At 37.8% G+C, this 18492-nt stretch overlaps 1 protein-coding gene across 5 annotated transcripts in view; it reads left to right on the forward strand.

The window, feature by feature from the left end:
- Positions 1-18492, forward strand: part of Bard1 (BRCA1 associated RING domain 1) — a 184081-nt gene that overhangs the window by 116851 nt on the left and 48738 nt on the right. For all 5 annotated transcript variants that reach the window (XM_055616985.1, XM_055616983.1, XM_055616984.1 and 2 more), the window contains 3 exons: positions 473-529; positions 1826-1974; positions 7827-8767. In XM_055616985.1, coding sequence (XP_055472960.1) covers positions 473-529; positions 1826-1974; positions 7827-8767 — 1147 coding nt within the window. The remainder of the gene's footprint in view (positions 1-472; positions 530-1825; positions 1975-7826; positions 8768-18492) is intronic.

The raw sequence follows: 18492 nt of genomic DNA on the forward strand, positions 1-18492 counted from the left end.
CATGTCTTATTATGGGCAGGATGTTCCAGTGCCCTAGTTTTCAGGGACAGTTCTGGTTTGTACCCCTTGTCTCAACATTCTGGCCACCCCCTCTTCACTCTGAGAAATGCTCTCATTCGGATGGCAGACCACATTTTGAGATTTAAGGATTTCCCTTCAAGTCAGTCAGGGAAGGCGTATCTTAACTGTTGAAAGAAGGTTGGAGGTGCTTAAGCACTGGTCCCTTTTTCTAACCTCTCAACAATTACATTATAAAAAGTACTAAAACTTGGTCTTAGAAGGATAATTGCTATTCGAATTCAGCATGGGGTATATAACTAGCAGAATCAAAGCCTTTGGGATAAATGTATCCTTAATGTTTTCTGGTTTGATAAAGAGAGAAAAGGATAGTGTTCGGTCTTCGGTTTGTAAATATGGGCACGAAATAGTTATCTAACAATGTTTATGCTTGTCTCTTCCTTTTTTCAATCAGTGATAATATTCTGAAGGAGCCCGTGTGCCTAGGAGGATGCGAGCACATCTTCTGTAGGTGAGTAGTTTGTGCTTGATGTGCATTGATGTAGTCATGATGTCTGCATATTATTTTGAGTTAGTCTTTATACCTGTTTTCATTTACAAGAAAGAAATAAAACTCAGAGGATGACGTCCAGAGTTCCAAAGCTTAGTGTGTAGCTCTGCTAAGGTTTTGGAAAAGCAATAATACCTTTGACATAATTCAGATATGTCCTGTTAGACATTCAGAAAATTGGTTTTGGAAAAGCAATAATACCTTTGACATAATTCAGATATGTCCTCTTAGACATTCAGAAAATTAAAAAAAAAATTTCAATTTTGGAATTGAAAAATTCTAAAAAAAATTGAATGACTGAAGTAACCTTTCAAAAATTATTGAAGTCTAATTCTTAAATTTCTCACCTTGAGTGACATAAAACAGTAGACATTTATTATTGTAGATCAGGAGGACAGAAGGTCAGGTTCTGACATGTTGGTAGAGTTTGTTCCTTCTGAAAGCTACGAGGGAGAGTCTGTTCTTGCCTGGTTTCTTGTGGGCGGTTAGCGAGGCTTTCCATTGCTGTGACAGCATCTGATATAAACACTCGATGGGCATGTATTAAGTCACACGGGCAGGTAGATTTTGGTACTGTGACAGAATAGCTGACATAAGTTATCTGAGGAAAGTTTGTTGGCTTTGCTGAATTTGGTGCTTGAACACTTTGCGTCTTGGGGTTATTCTAACAAGCCAAGTGCAGGAAGTGTTCACCCTTCAAATGCCTTGAGAGGACACCATGGCGATAGGCACATGTGGAGGTAGATGCTCTGTCATGGTGAGTGGAGAAAGACTGGGGATTTGGCATTAGGCAGAACCTTCAAAGGCATAACTGTAGTGGCATTTCTAGCTAGGCCCCATCTCTTAAAGTTCTATCTACCTCCCCGGATAGCGATACTTAGTTGAAGACCAAGTGTTCAACAGTGAGGTGCTCAGGGACACCTGTGACATATGTCTCTAAAGCACCCATTTTAGATTCCCACCATGTGTAACAAGGAAGAGGATTTATTTTGAGTCACGGATTTAAAGGTCTCTAGTTCATAGTCCTTTATATTGAGACTGTGTTTGTGCACATCTTTATTTATCTCCTTACCCTCTTAGGAGCCATAGATTTGTTTGGGAAGAATTAAGAAGATTGTTATATTGAATAAAGTCTCATCATATTCTCAAAGCACACTGGTTTTACCATGCTATATTAAAACACCTGTTTTCCTTCTGTTCATACTCTTTAGTATTTGGAGTTCAGATTCTGGTGAATTTTCTTTTACTCTTTTTAAGTGTCTGTATAAGTGACTGTGTTGGATCAGGATGTCCGGTGTGTTACACCCCAGCCTGGATTCTAGACCTCAAGATAAACAGACAGTTGGACAGCATGATCCATCTTTATAGTAAGCTTCAACATTTGCTACATGACAATAAACTTTCAGGTGAGTAATATCTCTTTATTGTTTTGTTAAAGAGTGGACAAATTACAACTGCTAATAAGCACATGAAAGAATGGAAAAAGAATTCTGAATGATGTAGTTCAGATTTTAAGATTAGTAGGATTTTTTTTTTTAAGTCACTTTGAGAAATGAGATAATTAAGTCTAAACTTTATAGATGAGGTACCAAGGCCCAGAGAAGTTAAATACTCTTGCCTGCAGTCACATGTATAGTTAATATGAGAAGCAAGAGAAATAGAGCCAATTTCCTGATGTCAGTCTGGAGATTCTCAGGACTTCACAATGGCGTCTTTCTATAGTCGGGATAATATCTGTAGAGTGTAGGTGCTACAGTGATTTTAAATATAACAGTGCTTAAGTCACTTAAGTACACTGTTATAGGATGGAATACAAAATATTCTTGCAAGGATCACTTTCTAGACTGAATTAATTAGGTATACATTTTGAAAGAGCAAAAATCTAACACTTATTTTCTTTTTTATTTAAATGGGGGTTAATGTTTTTCAAATTGTTCTTTGACTCTGCATATTAACTACGTATCTTCCCATTGTGCTTTCTGCTGAGAACTAATTGGCTGTGAAAAGAAAGAAAAGTGTTTTGAATTTTCATAATTGGATGTTGGAGTTGTCTTTTCATTGACCAAATCATATCTAAAATGCTTGTGTTTATAGGAGAACCTTTCTGGCAGGATGCCATGAAAGACTGATAATGGTAATATAAAATTGTTGGCTTTGTGTTTTTAAGTCTTTTTGCTCTTTGAATTCTGATGCAACATTGTAACTGTCAACTACTAGTAAAGTTGATTGAATAAAATTGAAATTGAAGACAGCAAATGCTTTTAAGTATTACTGACACATTTGTATTTTTAAGAATGTTAAGTCATAGTTAACCCATGTTTACATTTAGTCTTCTGATCGTTAGGCTACATTTTACATGGTAACATATCTCAATAGTAATATTGTGCTTTCTGAGATACAGTTCTTTACATATATTTTATAAAGGACTTGCTTTAAAAAGTATTGTGGCCATAAGGCTCACGAATGCACTAATTTCACAACTGACTACTTGGTATTAGATAACTACTTGGGGGACACTTCTCTAGCCTTAGCCTCTTAGCCTCTTAGTTTCCTGTAATCCCTTGTTAATGGTTGAGGCTCATGAGCTTTTTTCTTTTTGTACTAGCATGTCTGTTGGTGTTAGTGGTTAGTGTCTTGTTTAGGCAGCTGTGATATATATAAATATAAGTGTGTGTATATATATATATATACACATACAGAAGTCTATTTGTATAATTTATATATATGTATAACAACTGTGTGTGTGCCTGTGTGCCTGTGTGTGTGTGTGTGTGTGTGTGTGTGTGTGTAACAAAGAAAAAGAGGCCATGAACTTGAGAGAAAGCAAGGTAGGAGGATAATTTCGGAGAGTAAACAATTATAAAAAAATGTATTGAGGGGGCTAGAGAGATGGGTCAGCAGTTAAGAGCACTCATTACTCTTGCAGAGAACATGAGTTCTGTTTCTTAGCACTCAGGCCAGACAGGTGGCACGTTCCACATCTCTATATCCAGAGGATCTGACTCCTGTTCTGTAAGCATCTGCAGTCACGTGCACATGTTCATATTAATAATATTAAATCCTAAGAGAAGAAAAAGGACTGCATTGAGGAGAAAATGTCATTAGTTCATCTGAATGCTTTTCTTCCTTAAGAACAGTGTCTGTAGTGTGTATTTGGATATTGAAAAGACTGTGTGTATGAGCTCATTGGCTTCTACCACACATACATGCTTTATGATGTGGTGATTCCCAGTCAGGGGTCCATGTGTTGCGGGCAGTGTCAGAGTTGGGAGTGGAGAAGCATCAATGAGTCACTTTAAGTACTTGTGCATGAACAATATGTCTCTGGAAGTGCTTTCTTTGGACTCTTACAGGTATGTCTGAGTGTTAAGATCATTGGCCAAACACTGAAATGTGGGGTTCTACTTTTGAGCCTGTCATAATATTTTACCTTGATTCTTCTCCAGTAATATAACTATGTAATATGTACTAAGTTACTGCAGATGGTGTAACAAACAGTGACAATCAAGGCAGTTGAAATAAAAGAAGCTGTCTCAGCTCTGGAGGCTTGAGGCTTAAGCTTCAGAAGTGTCCTCTCTGAGAGCTGTGGATTGTACTCTAACCTCATGTCCGCACGCAGCTTCATCTTGGAGGAGTCTGTCTAAGTTAGTCTTTAATTAAGATTTGGGGTACCAGATAGATATAGTTATGGCTTCAGCATACAGATTTGGGGAGTAAAGGAAATGAACAGTTTAATGCATAAACAGATAATTTAATGTTTTTAATGGTAAATGGGAGGAGGGTGAAGTAACTAGTGGCTCCCTAGGCTGAATCGTGCCTTGGGGTACAAAAAGGAATGACTAGAAATACTGTAATGAGTAAAGGGTATTTGAATCATAAGTATAGCATTTGTATTTTGCAGCCAGTGAAAAAAATGGAGTTTCAAACAAGGTTCGTGGTGGGACCTGAGCCCTTTTAGAACACATTCTTACTGTTGTGAACTTATTTTTGTGTGGTAGGTTAAGTTTGTTGAATTAGGTTGTGTAGAAATTGGTGTTGTGGGACAGGAGTTCAGGTCCTAGCACCCACGCTACAAGGCGGACATGCTGCACACTCCTGTGACTGCAGCTCCGAGAGAGCTTACAGAGGCCTCCTCTGACCTTTGTGCATGAGCATGCGTACACACACACACACACACACACACACACACACACACACACAAACTTGACAATGGGCCTTTGCTACCCTAATAGGAAATCACAGAAATGTTAAGTTATTGAACATGTCTACTATGAAACCTCTATTTTCCTGGTATAGTTATCTTTTTCTATTTTTTCTATTTATTTATTTATTTATTTATTTATTTATTTACCCATTTATTTATTTATTTATTTATTTATTTATTTATTATGTATACAGTGTGTGTTTGTATGTACACTTGGACGCCAGAAGAGGACACCAGATTTCATTATAGATGGTTGTGAGCCACCATATGGTTGCTGGGAATTGAACTCATGAGCTCTGGAAGAGCAGCCAGTGCTCTTAACCTCTGAGCCATCTCTCCAGCCCCTATCTTTTTCTATTTTAAACTGTATCACTAGCTGCTTTTTCTCTAAAAGTCTGAAAACAAGCCAGCTTTGAAGGATGTTTGGCTTTTCAGTTTTCATTTGTGTGTGTGTGTGTGTGTGTGTGTGTGTGTGTGTGTGTGTCTTTTTCTTGGGGTAGGTCCCGCTGTTCTTTACAGTTTATTTGGTGCATATAATGAGGGCCTGTGCTAGTTTATATAGTAAGTACCTGATTAAGTGACAGAAGGTGAAATGTTTTACAGGTAGATGGAACCAGAGATTGGGAACAAGTGAGGGTTGGTCTTCCTTGGTTAAGGACGTTAGTCTGAGTGGTTCCTGAAGCCTCACCTAAGTCCAAGTGATGCAACTGTTTCATGGTCATGTGCTAAACTAAGTGGAATGGCTTAACCGCGCTCACATTTTCTGTCTTTACACAAAAACTGAGAGTTCATCATCTGTCTTCCAAGTGAGCCTTGTTACTTGCATTTACTATAAACTATATAATTACTATAATTAGGGTGGGTAATTATTAACGTCAGCTCATGGACATGGTATATGGTATACTGGAGATAAAGCCTGATATATAGGAAAACATGCTAAAATGAGCTTCTAAACATATCCGTATATTTTTCTCGGTTCAGTGTTCTTCAAAGAGAAGAGGTTGTCATTTTTTTCTGATCACCGTTTATGGATAATTTTACTTTATTCTATATAACAATCTATTTTCTACTAATAGAGTTAAATTTTTTAAAGTTTCTGTTTCACCATGAACCCATCATATTAAATCAGCCCCCACAGGTGCTAGTCAAGTTTTGTGGAACGTGTTGGTGTTGATGACACTAAAATAAAGACCATTGATTATGCTTTCATAGCATCACAATTTGCATTTCTCACTTGTAGTTTTGGGGAAATGTTGGTTCTTCTGAAGTGATTACATAGTGTTTTATATATGTTGCGACTTTTTATAATATATGGAGAGGAGTATTTGGTAGCCATGTTGCTGTTGTTATTTTAAGTAGATCTAAATACATCTTCATTTACAGAATAATTACTCTTCAGTGAAGTTGTTAATGTTTCACAGATGGTATACAGAGGACCTTCCTTTGACTTTTTTTTTTTTTTTAATAAGGAACTAGCTAGTCACAATTCTCAACTTCTGTTGTATAACTTACAATAAAGAATAATTTGGAAAGTACAATGTACATCATTATAATCCTTTGATGTAGATTAATGATTGCAAAATAACATTTTCTAATTGCTTCTCTTTTCTATGCTTATTATTTTCTATGCTTAAGGAGAAAAACTTGGCTCAGCAGCTCCTAACACACGTGTCTGCTCCTTGAATTTCATAGTATATTCTGAAATACTTAAAATCAGAAAGTAAGATTTTGTAAAATGCCATCATTAAGAAATTTGCAATGCAGAGGCAGGACCAATGTTTTTCTTCATGAAATGAATATGATAATTTATCAAGCTTAGAAGCATTCACCCATAAAACAGTTGTAGCTGTTAATAATATGATTTATGTTCTAGCAACTGAGTTGTTTTGCTTTTCAGTTTTATCTTAGATATGCTGCATAAAATCCAGAATTTACAGTTATTGTTTGCAGTTATCCTTGCTTAGTTAGACCGAGTGAGGTGATTAAAATCTCTGAGCAAGTGTGTTAGTGCATGATAGTCACTAAAATGATTGTATGAATATAAATTACATAGTTGTGTGCTCTTTATTTGCTCTTTTATAAGTTAGAAAACATGCTGCTGAGGCAGAATTTTGTTATTTTTTTTTAGATTTGGGGTTTTTAGTTGATTGAATGTGTTATCACTGTTCACATATCTTAATTTCTGTTTAGCTGGCCTATTCAACTTTTTATTAGTATTATAAACATTGAGACATCAAGATTTGACTTGATTTTAGTTGAAAATGTCATCATCTGTGTTTAAAATAATAAATTAAAACCAAATACAACTTTTCACAGACTACTTGAGGATTAACCTTTAAATCTTTGTAATCCTGAGGCCTTCTTAAGAAGTAATCCCTGGTAACATTTCATTTTGACCTTTCCCTAGACTCAAGATTGTATTAGAAGTGGCTTGATTTTAAAATCTACTTATCAATGCAGAGAAAAGACCTTGTTGAATTTAGATGTCTAGTCTCTCTGTGAATGGATACCTCGTTTTGATGCCCAAGATTTGGTCTCAGTAACACTGTGTAGACCATTTATAGCTTAGCAAATCTATTTCAATGGCTTTGGAGAATCTGCCCTCACTTGGTAACTTTATTCTGCTTGTAGTCCGTCTTCCCTGTTTACTGTCTTCATTGTACTGGCTGTGCTCCCATGTCACCAGGAAGAAGTGGTGGCTTCTTTAGAGTGTAGTCTGAGTGCTGTCATTGTTAGGTAGGGTCGTGTGTGACATTCCTGCTGGGTTAAACACTATGTATTTATTAAGACAGTATTTTCCATTTCTTCATTTCTTCTTTCCTACCTTGGGTCTTTGTTTGTTTGTTGGTTTGTTTTTTAACCTGGTGGATGTGTTTATAAGATGGGAGGTGAAAAAATAGACTAAGGAAGCAATTCTAGGCATTTAAATATTAGTAGTCTAACAGTAGAGCAGTAAAAGTAACAGTCCTTAGGAGAACTAAAAGTTGGAATTCACCAGTAGCTCAAGATGGAGAAATTCATTTTCAACATGTTTCTTTTCTTTTTTTCTATCAGATCCAGAAGATGACACATCTAGGGCAAGTTTATCTGTTGATGCAGAAAGGAAGAAGAATTCAATAAAAATGTGGTTTAGTCCTCGAAGTAAGAGGGTTAGATATGTTGTCAGTAAAGCGTCAGTACAAACCCAGCCTCGAAAGGAAAAGAATGACAAAACCCAGGAAGCCTCAATGTATGAATTTGTTTCCACAAGTCCTGTTGAAGTTGTTTCTAAGAGGGCCAAAACGGCTTCTAAAACATCTGCAAAAAAGCAGCAGAAGAAATCTTTAACTGGGATCAACCAGGAGGGGAACTTAAGGACAGAAAAAAAAGATGATAGATTTGATTCTAAAGAGGAAGTGAAGGAACAGAGGGTTCCCTCCTATGGCCAAACACCAGTTGTGGAGAGGCCACAGGGAAATAGTGAAATAGACTTACTAGCAAGTGGCTCTGTTGTAGATTCTGAATGTTCTGGAAGCTTGACTGAAGTTTCTTTACCATTGGCTGAGCATATAGTGTCTCCAGACACAGAGAGCAAGACTGAAGAGACTCCTGAGAAGAAGGTCTGTGTAAAAGATCTCCGTTCAGGAGGGCCTGATAGAAACCGTAAAGGCTGCGGCAGATCTCCCAGTTCTACTTCTAAGAATTGTGGGAGCAACGTTCCGAACACCAGCAGACGTGTTAGAGATGTCGTTAAACCAACAGTGCTCGCCGAAAACGTACTGTTGGTGGACTGCTCTTCATTGCCTTCAGGCCGAATTCAAGTTGATGTCACATTTAGGAAAAACAGTAGTGTATCCGATGACTCTCTTTCACCAGGCACACCCCCACCTCTGCTGAATAATTCAATTCACAGACAAATGATGTCAAGCTCTTCCACAGGGAAGCTGTCACCCAGTGTTACAGCTGGGAAAAGAAATCACAGAGGAGAGACATTGCTTCACATTGCTTCTATTAAGGTAAGCAGCCTCCTCTGAACTAAATCTTAGAGTGATACCATATTCGTAGGTTGTTATTATCACAAATAGCTGAGATAATAAGAGTAAAGATTAACTTTGTCTCACAGTGTTTCATACCCAGTAAGTTCTGTTGCTTTGAACTTAACATGTTAGAAGTGTGTTGTGGAACAAAGCTGTTCACCTCATCGTTGAGAAGCAAGACAGGGGATGGGTGCTTGAAGAATTGAATGTAGAAGGTAGAGGTGAGAGGTTGTGTTAAGGGAACCATGCCAATAGTTCCACTCTAGGGATCATACACTCTTTGAACAACTCAAAATTTTAGGAGTTCCCCCCAGTTGTGTTGCATTTGGTTTCCATTAGGGCTGACTTAGAAAATTAATATTTTCAGTTATCCTTGTCATATGTATAATATATATATATATATATATATATATATATATATATATATATATATATGTACACATAAGGTATTGCAATGTTGTTAATGCTTTCTAGACACAGCTAGTTAATTATTATGGCCTAGTTATTTTTCTAGTAGGCTGATGTAGTTTCTATGTCTTGCCTTCTGGGAGTTTTCAGACCACAAGCCACATTCTTTTATATTTATGTATTTATTATTTAGTTACTTTTACAGTTGCCAAGCATTCTCAGTGTTGTGGAGAATGTTATTCCGACTGTAAGAAAATTTACTTTTACTAATGAGGATGTCTAGCGTCCAGGCCAGGCCTTAATAAACTCTTTCATAGAGGGGTTGCTAGAGAAAATGTTCTCAACTTATGCTATAGTCAGGTATTCCCCGAGAGCAGAAATAGCCATAGAAAACAAGTAAACCAATCAACCTTGACATGCAAACTCAGGTGGCTCACCCACAAACTGTAGATTATATTCTGAGTTCCAGGCATAGAAGAAAGCCACAGTAGAATAGATAGGAAAAACCAGTGGGGTGATAGTGCCCTGCTGACTTTTTCATTGATGTGTCCATAATTGCTTTAGGTAAGTTTTCTCAATTGACCATCTACTTGAAAAGTCATGCCCAAATTAAAGTTGCCTGTTTTGTTTTCTTGAGCCTAATTACCTGATACTGTTGTTATTGATTTACTCTGAATTCCTACACTTAAACATGAATTGATTTATATTGTTTTTTTAAACCACTAATTAACAAGCATGTTCTTTTAAAACTTTATTATGCGCCGAATGTGTACTTTCCTTTCCTGTTTGATTTTTGTTTGTTTTTACAATTTTGGGAAGCAAACACAAAGCCTGACACAAGCACTCTAGCAGGGAGCTGTGCTTTCAGCCTCCATGTTTGAACTGGATCTACATGGTTTAAGGGGAAAAAAAAATCATTGGTTTATCAACGTTTTCTTTTTAGAAGTAGTTTTCATTTCTCACTTTAATTTTCTCTTTTCTAGCAAGGATAAATTATCTAGATATAGGAGGAAGCCAGTTACTACAGCTCTGCGGACCTAAGTTATCGATGCGCCCACCTGCTTCAGAGAAGGCTCTGCGTGGGCCTTAAGGTTACAGCTACCATGAAGTAGAGCAGGGAGCAGAGAAACAGGAGTTCATTTTGCATAGCAAGTTCAGATTTGGTGACCTCTGTAAGGCAGCCAAAGCAAAGAACGGGAAGTAGTGGGTTTATGCAAGCTAGGGAGTCAGGCTTGCTCAGGCTGTGCTTGCTACGATCCCTACAGCACACAGGTGGATTTGCAGCGTCCAAGTGCATGGTACTTGTGATGGTTCAGCTGGGTTGTCAGCCTTCTTGGAGCTGAGTCCAATGGTTCACACCTGTAACCTTGGCATTCAGGAGGCCGAGGCAGAAGTATTACTGTGAATTCTAGGATAACTTGGATTATGTAGCTAGTTCAAAGCTATCCTGGGCACAAAGCAAACATTCCCCTAATGCCCCTGCTCCTGGTGCCAATTTCTGTCTTTATCTGCTCACTTGCTGTGAAGAGACACTACGAACAAGGCAATTCTTACGAAAGAAAGCATTTATTTGGGGGCTTGCTTACACTTTCAGAGGGTTTAGTCATGATGGGAAGCACATGAAGGAGAGATAGAGACAGACACACAGAGAGAATATGGCCATAGACAGACAGATACATACAGAGAATATGAGCTATGGGGGACATTTTTATTTAAATCACCACATATTTCACTCCCTGGTCCCCATAGGCTTGCAGCCATATCACAATTTAATCTAAATTCAAATCTCCCCATAGTCTTTCAGTCTCAACACTGTTTAAAAGTCCAGAGTCTTTTCCAAGACTCAGGGCAGTCTCTGAACTGTAATCCTCTGTAAAATCAATTTCAAAAATTAGATCACATGCTTTAAATATACAGTGGAACAAAATATGTATTATCATTTCAAGAGGGTGGAGAGGCGGCACCATGACGAAGTACTGGACCAAAGCAATACTAAAATCCAGCAGTCCAGATGCCACATTCTGGATCTCCGTGTCCAATGGAAAGGCGCTCTTCAGATCTCCTCCTCCTTTCAGCTATCTTGACTTCAGCACACCCGGTCTGCAGCACTCCTTGACAGATATATCCCTACACCTCCCAGATTTTGGGGCTCTCCAACACAATCCATGCTTTACCTTCATAGCGTCATGCAACGGCTAGCTATGATGGTTAAGTGAATTTTACTGCACTTAATTATTATGTCCTATTGTTTTTATGAAGTTTTTTTCTCTTTGTTTGTTTGTTTGGTGTTTAGAGTCAGTCTTCTAATAGGGAAAAAGCGTTTTGTTTGTATGCTTTCCAAAAAGTGACCTTTTGGAAAGTTACTTTATTTATGTTGCTGGAATATGCACATATTCACAGTATGTGAGACTGTATAAAGAGTCTCTCTCTCTCTCTTTTTAACTAAGTTGCTGTTACACAAATTCACTTGGGGACACAATTCTTTATTTTGGGCCTTTAAAGTGTTATTTGAAAATACCAGAAGCATTTAAAATTTCTTGCAAGCCTTTGTAAATACTTTCCTCAGATGATTTTTTTTTTTTTTTTTTTTTTGCAGGGCTTTAAGGAAATCTCAATTATTCTTTTAAGTTGTAAGGAATGAGAGAGTGCTTCTATTAAAAAAAAACCATAATTTTCTTAGAGAAGAAAGTAATTTAAAGCAACAAGAAGCAGAAGTTAATTTATTTCCCAGAAACTTTATATTGGTTCAAACTTACCCAGTTACTGTGGACCCTTCCTGATTATCATAATTTTATTTATGTGCATGACATTAAATTTACATGAAGTAGAAAGATGAAAATAAGACAAACTGTTAAGTATTAGGGAGGAGGAAGCGGCTTGGGTCTAAAAAGTGACCAGTTTGCTAATCAGCTTTATGTTTTAGGGGTAGACTATTGATGATACTCAGAAGTGACATGAAAGCAAAGCAGGGAGTCTGGAAAACAGTTTGCTCGTGTCTCTATCACCACCACTAGGTTCCTGTTGGACTTGGACGTGTGACTTCTGCCTCCTGCCTTTTGCTTGTGTTTCTAGTGTTTTCTTTGCTTCTTAGGTTTTTCTGTTTTGTTTGTTTGCTTGATTTTTGCTAATAAAGAATTAAAATGGAAGAATTTTTGAGAAGTGTGTGTGTGTGTGTGTGTGTGTGTGTGAACACTTGTGGATGCTTTCCATGTTGAAGGTAGGGTAGATGTATCGTTCTGGCAATTCATCTGTCTAGTGTTCAGGTGAATTTAAAAGGAATTCAAATTTGTGTTTTGGTAGAGTTTCCTGAATTCATTTGGAACTTGAGTATAGAACAGAAGTTACCAAATTGTGATAACTTGTACAGGAAGTATGGAATTTATACCTTAGGGATTTGAGACAAATATTTTAAAGTTCTAACTGGGCAGTTTTTTTTTTTTTTTTTCTTTATATAGTCAGTATACATAGTAGTGAGTTTCATAATGACATTTCCTTCAGTATCTGACATACTTCAGCTATCTCTCCATGTTCTAGTTTCTGCCTTGTTTCTGTGAACACCATGACCAAAAATAGCTTACTGGAGGAAAGGGTTTATTTCTACCTAACCTCTAGGTCTCTACCCATGCTTGAGGACAGGGCAGGAACTCAGACAGAAATCATGGATGAGTGCTGCTTACTGGCTCACTTGTTTTGTGGCTCATGCTGAACTAACTTTCTTGGACAGCCCAGGCCTATCTGCTTGATTGTTCCATCCCTGGTGAGCTGGGCCCTTCTATATCAATCATCAGTCAAGACGATTTCCCTCAGTCCAGACTGAGGCAATTCTTCAGCTGAAGTTGAAGTTCCCTCTTCCCAGCTGACTCAAGATTGTGTCAAGCTGACAATAAAAACTTACAGGACCTTCTTCCCTTTTCTCCTCTCCACCTCCCAGTAGTCCTCTTTATCATCCTAGGCAGTTTTGCTTCCACTTCCATGTCATATTCATATTTGGTTTTTTTATGTAGAGGAATTATAATCCAGCGACTTGGCTGCTCTTGCAAGGGATCACATCCAAAGATGCTTTAGGTCTGTGTGATCCAGCTGTAATGCCGTACTTTTAATCCCAGACAATGAAGGTAAAGTTGGTTTGTAGAAGGAAGCACCATGTTTGATGTCTAATTGAGGGTCAGAGAAAGAATCTGACAGAATGAGTGAGAGATGCATACACCCAGCTCTCCCAAGAATAGAGATTTGAGACAGTAAAGAGAGTGCAGAGAAGACAACACAGTAGAGTACAGTACAGGCAGTTCCGTGCAGTCAGTGCAGTTCAGTTCATGGAGGTCAGAGACACGTTTTCCAAGCAGAAGTCAAGACAGGCCAGATTGCATCCTCTTGGAGAGGAGTGTGAGCCAGAAGAGCTGGGTTGAACCAGCCAGCCAGAGTTCAGAAAGAATATGGGTGAGCTTATCCACAGTAAGCCTCAGAGATAACAATTACTCTTGGCTAATAAAAGATGCTTTTACATTTATATGTGTTTATAAAATCCATATAAATCTAGGCTCCACAAATGAGAGAAAATGTGATATTTGAGACTATTTTCTTCTTTAATATCATTATCTTCAGTTGCATCCATTTTCCTATATGTGGCATAATTTCATTCATCATATGGCTGAATAAAATTCCGTTGTTCATATGTACATTTTATTTACCCATTTCTGTGTGACAGATACATAGGTTGGTTCCATAACTTAGCTAATTATGAGTAGTGCCACTTCAAACATTAATGTGTCAAAATATCTCTGAAATGTATTGGCTTCAGTAAATACCGAGGAGTGTTAGAACTGTTACATGGCTGTCTTAGTTACTGTTTTATTGCTCTGAGGAGACACTATGACAAAAGCAATTTATAAAACAAAGCATTTAATTTGGGCCTTGTTTACGGTTTTAGAGATTCAGTCTATGACCATGGTCGTGGTGGCTGGGAGTGGCATGACAGCAGGCAGGCAGGCAGGCAGGTCACTGAAGTAGTAACTGAGAGCTTACATCTTAAAAGGTGGAGACAGAGAGAGGGGCGATGGGGAACTGGGTTTAACATGGGCCTTTAAACCTCAAAGCCCACCCCTGGTGGCACCTTGTCTAAAAGGTCACACCATCTAAACTCTCCCAAAATGTTTGTACTAGGGACCAAACATTCAGTTATGTGATCCTATAGGGACCTTCTCATTCAAACCACCACAATGGTTAAATTTTTTAATTTAGCTTTTTTTTTTTTAATCTCGTTTTACATTTATTTGTGTGAATAGGTGGGTGGCAAGTGTGTGGTGATTAGGGGACAACTTTCAGTCAGCTCTCTTCTTCTTTCGTGTTGTTTCCTGGTGTTAAACCCAAGTCAAGGCTTGGTGGCAGACAGACACCTTTAACCACTGAGTCATCTCACAGGCTTAGTTTCTTTCTTTCTTTCTTTTTTTTTTTTTTTTTTTTTGAGGACAATTAACTGATTCCCATCACTGGATAAGTTATGCTCCCAACAGCAGTATGTACAGGTTCCCCTCTCTTTGCATCCTTATCAGCATCTTTTCTTGTTTTCTAATTAGGGTGGAATCTAATTAGGGTAGAATCTCAGTGTTTTTATTTGAATTGAATACTGATGGCTAGTGTTTTTTTGTTATTTCTTTTATTGGTCATGTACTTCATTTTTTGAGAGTTCTCTATTAGTCCATTTATTGGGTTCTTTGATTTCTTTTTTTTTAAATTATCTGTTTATTTTTATTTTATATGTATAGGTTTTACCTGTATGGATGGCCAGAAGATGGTGTTGAATCTCTTGGAATAGGAGTTAGAATGGTTGTAAGCCACCATGTAGGTACTAGGAATTGGACCTGGATGTGTTGGAAAATGAGCCAGTGCTCTTAACTACTGAGCAGTCTATCACTCCAGGCTCAGATTGTTTGATTTTTTTTTTGAGTTCTTTATATATTGTAGATATTAATCCTCTGTCAGATGTTAATAAAGATTTTATTCCCTTGTATATGTTGTGTCTTCATTTGATTCTTTGCAGAGGTTCGTTAGTTTCATTTAATTCTATTTGTTAATTCCTGCCTTTATTCCCCGAGCACTGCAGTCTTTTTCAGAAACTTCTTACCTGCCCCTGTTTTATGAAGTGTTTTTCCTGTTTTTTCCTCTTTGAGGTTCTATGCCTTTGATCTATTTTGAATTGAATTTTGTACAGTGTGAGAGCTTGGGAATCTGGTTTAGTTCTCTTATGTGTGGACATCCATTTTTCCAAGCACTACTCACTGAAGGGCTGTCATTGTGTATTTTGGTGTCTTTCTCACAATTAAGGTGGCTGCAGCTGTGTGGTGGGTTCTTAACTTGGTTAGTCCACTGATTTTGTGTCAGCACTATGGTGTGTGTGTGCGTGTGTGTACTTGTTACTGTGCATGCATCTTTGCTTATTTACTTATTTCTTTATTTTTGGTGCTGGTACCATGCTCCTGTTACTGTGGTTCTGTATCTCCAGCATTGTTCTTTTTGCTCAGGATTGTTTGGCTTTCTAGAGTCTTTGCTAGTTCCAGATACATTTTAGAATTCTTTTTCTATTGCTTTTAAAGCAAGGTTTATTTGTATGCATCTATGGATGTGTGTGTCTGTGGGGGGGGTGCATTTGAGTGCAGGTGCTTGAGGAGACCAGAAGAGGCTGTAGGATCACCTAGAGCTGAAGCCGCAGGCAGTAGCTTCTTCCTGTTAGGTAGCAGCTTCCTGATGTGAGTGCTGGGAACCAAACTTGTGTTCTCTGCAAGATCAGTAGGCACTTTTAACAAATGAATTTCTCCAGCCTCTCTGTTTTCTTTTTCATTGGAATTTTGTGGAGATTGCATTGAGTCTTGGATTGCTTTTGGTTGTATAACCATTTCTAAAATACTCAGTATTTCAGTTGAAATGTATTTAGTGCTTTTAGTTTATTAACATTTAGTCATTTGGTTAATTTAGAACATTTTAATGTATGTTGCACATGGATTAAAAAAAGACTTTAAGCTACTGTCTGAGGATATTCAACACCTGAGAAGTAGGAAAGTAATATTTAGGGGCTGGAGAGACAGCTTATGGTTATGAGTGGTTGAGAGTACTGGCTGCCCTGGGTGTTGGGGCGCACACCTGTAATCCCAGCACTCTGGGAGGCAAAGGCAGGTGGGTCTCTTGAGTTCAAAGCCAGCCAGGAGGACTACATAGACTCTGTGTCATAGAGAGAGTCTAAAAAAAATTATACAAGTAGAACCAAGGCAATAGCCCAGGGACTTAAATAATTTCTACATTTTTAACCCAGTAGAGGTACAGATGAAAAGCAGATGGTCTGGATTATAGTGGATAGGACTGAGAGACTCTCATACACAGTTGCACAGTAGGATGCATATAATAATGGAATAATATCTATTATTAGTATAATAATAAATGGTGCTGTATATTTGCATCTCAGAAAGCTAGAAGATTCTGACTGGTTTCATGTTTCAGCTAAAAAGTAAACAGAAATTGTATTGGGGCTGGGTCTAAGAGATTGCCATCTTCCTCAAAAAGGATTTCAGAGACCAATTGAATACAACGTGTTTTACTTGCATGTAGGGTTTTATTTGCCCAGAATTTTCAAGTGGGCTAATACTCTGATTTTGCCTTTCTTTTTGCCATGAATTTAAGTCGTCTTTTCCCCTTTCGTTGTCCTAAAATAGCTGGCTTTGTTTTGTTTGCCATGACTGATAATTTTAAGATAGTTTTATTTCATCCCACTATAAGAATGCTATCTTTTTCCTAAAGCTTTAAGTTGCTTTTAAAATGGGTGATATCTAGATATTTAGAGATTTCTAAAATGGCTTTAGGGGTTGACCAGTACTTTGATTAAGTAGGTAATCAAGTGTGGCAGATCCATCTACCTACTTGGATGGGGAATGCATGTCTGTGTGTGTATATATGTATATAATGTCTTAGAATAATGAACAATGAGACTGCAGTCTTACGTAGTTTGGAGATTGTGTTTCTCGGAAAAGAAGTAGACAGGAGGGTTGGGATATCATAAAGTAACCTGCACAATGTTGGGAAAAAAGAGATTATGCAGGCCTAATTTTCAGCCCTAACTCCTTTGTCACCATTCAACTTTTGTCAAAGGCTAGCTTACTAACCAAGCCATTTTATATCTTCCTTCAATCCACTCACCTATATCAGGCTTTAGTTGGATAGAGATACATAAGACACAGAAGGCTCAGAATTGGAAGGAGGCTTAATTTTTATGTCATTTTAATAATTGAAATTATTTTAACTTGAAGGGAGAATGAATATTGTCTTCCGGTCCTTTACCTCATCTTCATCCACTTATTCTTGACATCTTGTTCATCTCATTTGAAAACAGGCTCTGATACTATTATAAAGTGACTACATTCTTGTGTGTGTGTGTGTGTGTGTGTGTGTGTGTGTGTGTGTGTGTGTGTGTGTGTGTTTGGAGACAGGGTTTCTCTTTGTAGCCTTGGCTGTCCTGGATTCACTTTGTAGACTAGGCTGGCCTTGAACTCATAGCAATCCGCCTGCCTCTGCCGCCCCCCTCCCCAAGTGCTGGGATTAAAAGTGTGGGCCACCAAGCCTGGCTAAGTGACTACATTCTTATTTTCTCTTTCTTCTTTCTGCCGTCCCTATGTCAGTGAGCCAGTGGTGAGAAGTTACTACGTGGATCTCTAGAGAAATATGGAAAACTTTTCAGCTAGTGAGAAGGATATCTGTAAAGAGTCGCCTGGGTTTTATGGAAGCTACATTTCCTACCGTTCAGTTAGTTGATAATGGGTAATGGTTTTAGTGTCAAAGCAGAGGATAAAAATTAAATGCTGATTTTGTGTGTTGTTTGATTGTTTCTCTCAATCCCCTTCCTGGCATTTTAAACAGCAACTGCTTCTACCATGAAGACACCTTTGGTGCAAATAAAGTGAATATAAACTAAATTAGTGATTCAGGGTAAATGGAGTAACTGTTGATAAAGCAGTAAGTACTTTTTGACAGTTTTAATGTTGGTTTTCTTGAGTAGCTTGTTGGCTATAAACAGCTTTGTTTTAATGTTCAGAAATTATTTTCATGTATGTTCAAAATGATGTTTTTGCAAATGAAATGAAGACTTGCATTTTAGGATAGTCTTTGGTGTCATTTTATATCTTGAACTGCATCTTCAATATGGATTGTTAGTAATATTCAAATATAGACAAGATGACTTGGCATCTCAGAATTTAGAGGCAGCTCATGTTTCTTGGCTCATGGGCAGTAGTCAGGCTGTAAGGCAAAAGATTTGT

Source organism: Psammomys obesus, unplaced genomic scaffold (assembly GCF_907164565.1).
Source record: "Psammomys obesus unplaced genomic scaffold, mPsaObe1.curated_primary_1811, whole genome shotgun sequence".
NCBI classification, from domain to species: Eukaryota; Metazoa; Chordata; class Mammalia; order Rodentia; family Muridae; genus Psammomys; species Psammomys obesus.